Consider the following 2232-nt stretch of genomic DNA (forward strand, 5'->3'; position numbering starts at 1 on the left):
CCCACAACCCCACCGGTCTCTATATTCATAATTCATTTTCCCATTTGTCACCCCATCACTGACAGACGGAGGGAGATGTCAAAGCTCTGGGTGGGAAGAGGTGGGGTGGTTGTTCAGCTTGAAAAAACAAAGTCAGCATTTCACAATGTCCCACTGAAACGAACCCAGCCCGCACCCTGACCAGACGTACTTGGACTCTGAGAGCAGCCCTGGGACTGGTAGGCACAGACTCGCTTGGTTGCTTGCATTGTTGCTTTGTTGTTATCACTTGGGATCAGTAAATCTGGCTATTATCAGATAGAAAGGCCGTGGTCAGTCTAAAAGTTGTACTCGCCCAGAACGAAGGTATAAGGGCTGGGGGCAGAGGTGGGGCCCTAAATCCACTGCCAACAGCAGATGTCAAAGCTCTGGGGGGGGAAGAGGTGGGGAGGTTGTTCAGGTTGAAACAAAAAAAAAAGTCAAAATTTCACGATTTCCCACTGAAACAAACCAAACCGCTTCGGAGGAGAACAAAAACCATTCTGGATCAAAAGCTCCCTCCTGCAGTGTCTCCATGTCGCTTCCCACAGTCTGGCGGTTTCCGAGATGCACCCATTTCACAGGAAAACTCCTGACAAGTTCTGCTCATTGACCCCCAGTGTCATTTTCCAACCACAGCTAACTACTGGGTCCTTTCGGATTTGGAGAGTGGGAGATTTTAGAGGCTCCTTCAAGATCAGCGAAGGCCCTTTGGCATAAAAGCAGGGCAGGAGAGCTCCTAATCATACCCTGGGCAGCCGTCATCAGCAGTGACTGCGAATGAAAAACCCATCACCGGGGCCACGAGTGACCCACATCGCGATCAGAATTTCTCATTAATGCTTCCTGCTGGAGACACTGCCCTGCCATAAACCAGTGAGCGTTTGAGGGCTGTTTACTAATGGCTGCAATAATTGCTTCCCATATCAGGGCAAAGCTAAACGTGAGGGAGCACATTCATCTTCGCAAAGATTGCAAAATTACATTTGGGCCATTAGATGCATCAGAAGATACTGCTGTTCTCCTGAAATAAATTACCCTGTTGAATATCACAGAAATAATGAAGTTGTCAACAGCAACAGCGCAGCTGTGATGTTTTGTCAATCACATGGCGATTATGCCCGCTATTCAGCCGCTCCACGTGGAGATAATTCATGCCATATATTGTTCGGCCGTGACTACTCTCAGCTGCAACGCAACAAACGTCGATACCCAAGTTATCGGACCGCATTTTACAAACAAAAATTAACAAGCTTTTCATAACCGGCAATTTCTACATTAGGAAGAAGAAAGGAAAGGCTCTCGTGTACTAAAACAAGCATGAAGGGAGTTCAGATTGCTGCAGAAACTGGTTTTGGAAAGACTCCAGAGACATGCAGCAAAAGGCAATGTGTTTTTCTCCCAGGGATGAAGTGACAGCATCTTCAAAATCAGAAGAAGTCAGACACTTCCAGGCACATTTCTTCAGGTTGTGAAACTCTTGCACATAAGAGGAGTTTGGCACAAAAGGGCATTTTTATAAGACGTGTGCGCAGGTACCGCTACTGCCAGCTTTGGAGTTGGCAGGGAGATGGCCCTGTTTCTGGAAGTGGAGTATTTTTTTTCCTGTAACTTGGGGTTGGAATGGAGTCTATCATGCGGCACTGAATAAGTGCCATTGTGTTTCACTTTGAGCAAAGGTACGGATTTGACAGCAGCTGGAATGATTTGCTTTCCTTCGTCCCAAACCTTGTTCATCCCACTGCACACTCATTTGTTACTTGGCTGTTTGTTTCTGGTAAAGCCGTAGTGCAGTATTAGGTCCTTAGTGTTTAGCTGTGACAGGAAAAAGAATAATAATTTGTTTGCTAGGAATGAAAGCCCAAAGACTATCCCAGTGAAACTGTGACGTACGGTCATTTTTGTAGCGTAGCAGCCTGGCACTTGCTGGCTGTGCTAGCTCCACGCAGACTGAAGCCCGTGGGTGCTTGAATTAGCTAAACTGCTATAACTTCATGTATTTATTTTTTTAATTTCAAGTATTCCCCCCCAGATTGGAAACCCTGATCTAATAGGAGCAGTACGGGGACCTAGACAGCACAGAAGTGATGACTTACAACCTTTCTAGTGCAACTTAATTTCACATTGAATTAAAAACTTCATCTGAACATTTCAGTTCTGCTGGCCATTTACAACTGGTTTCACATTATCAAGTGTCCAGTTGAGATTTGGGAT

At 45.8% G+C, this 2232-nt stretch overlaps 1 protein-coding gene across 1 annotated transcript in view; it reads right to left on the minus strand.

Annotated features, from left to right (window-relative positions):
* Nucleotides 1-555, minus strand: part of ANKFN1 (ankyrin repeat and fibronectin type III domain containing 1) — an 89499-nt gene extending 88944 nt beyond the window's left edge. Inside the window, exon 1 of the mRNA XM_019542801.1 lies at nucleotides 491-555. Coding sequence (XP_019398346.1) covers nucleotides 491-555 — 65 coding nt within the window. The remainder of the gene's footprint in view (nucleotides 1-490) is intronic.
* Between the last annotated feature and the right edge of the window lie 1677 nt (nucleotides 556-2232).

This window comes from Crocodylus porosus, unplaced genomic scaffold (assembly GCF_001723895.1).
Source record: "Crocodylus porosus isolate Cpor-Errol unplaced genomic scaffold, CroPor_comp1, whole genome shotgun sequence".
NCBI classification, from domain to species: Eukaryota; Metazoa; Chordata; order Crocodylia; family Crocodylidae; genus Crocodylus; species Crocodylus porosus.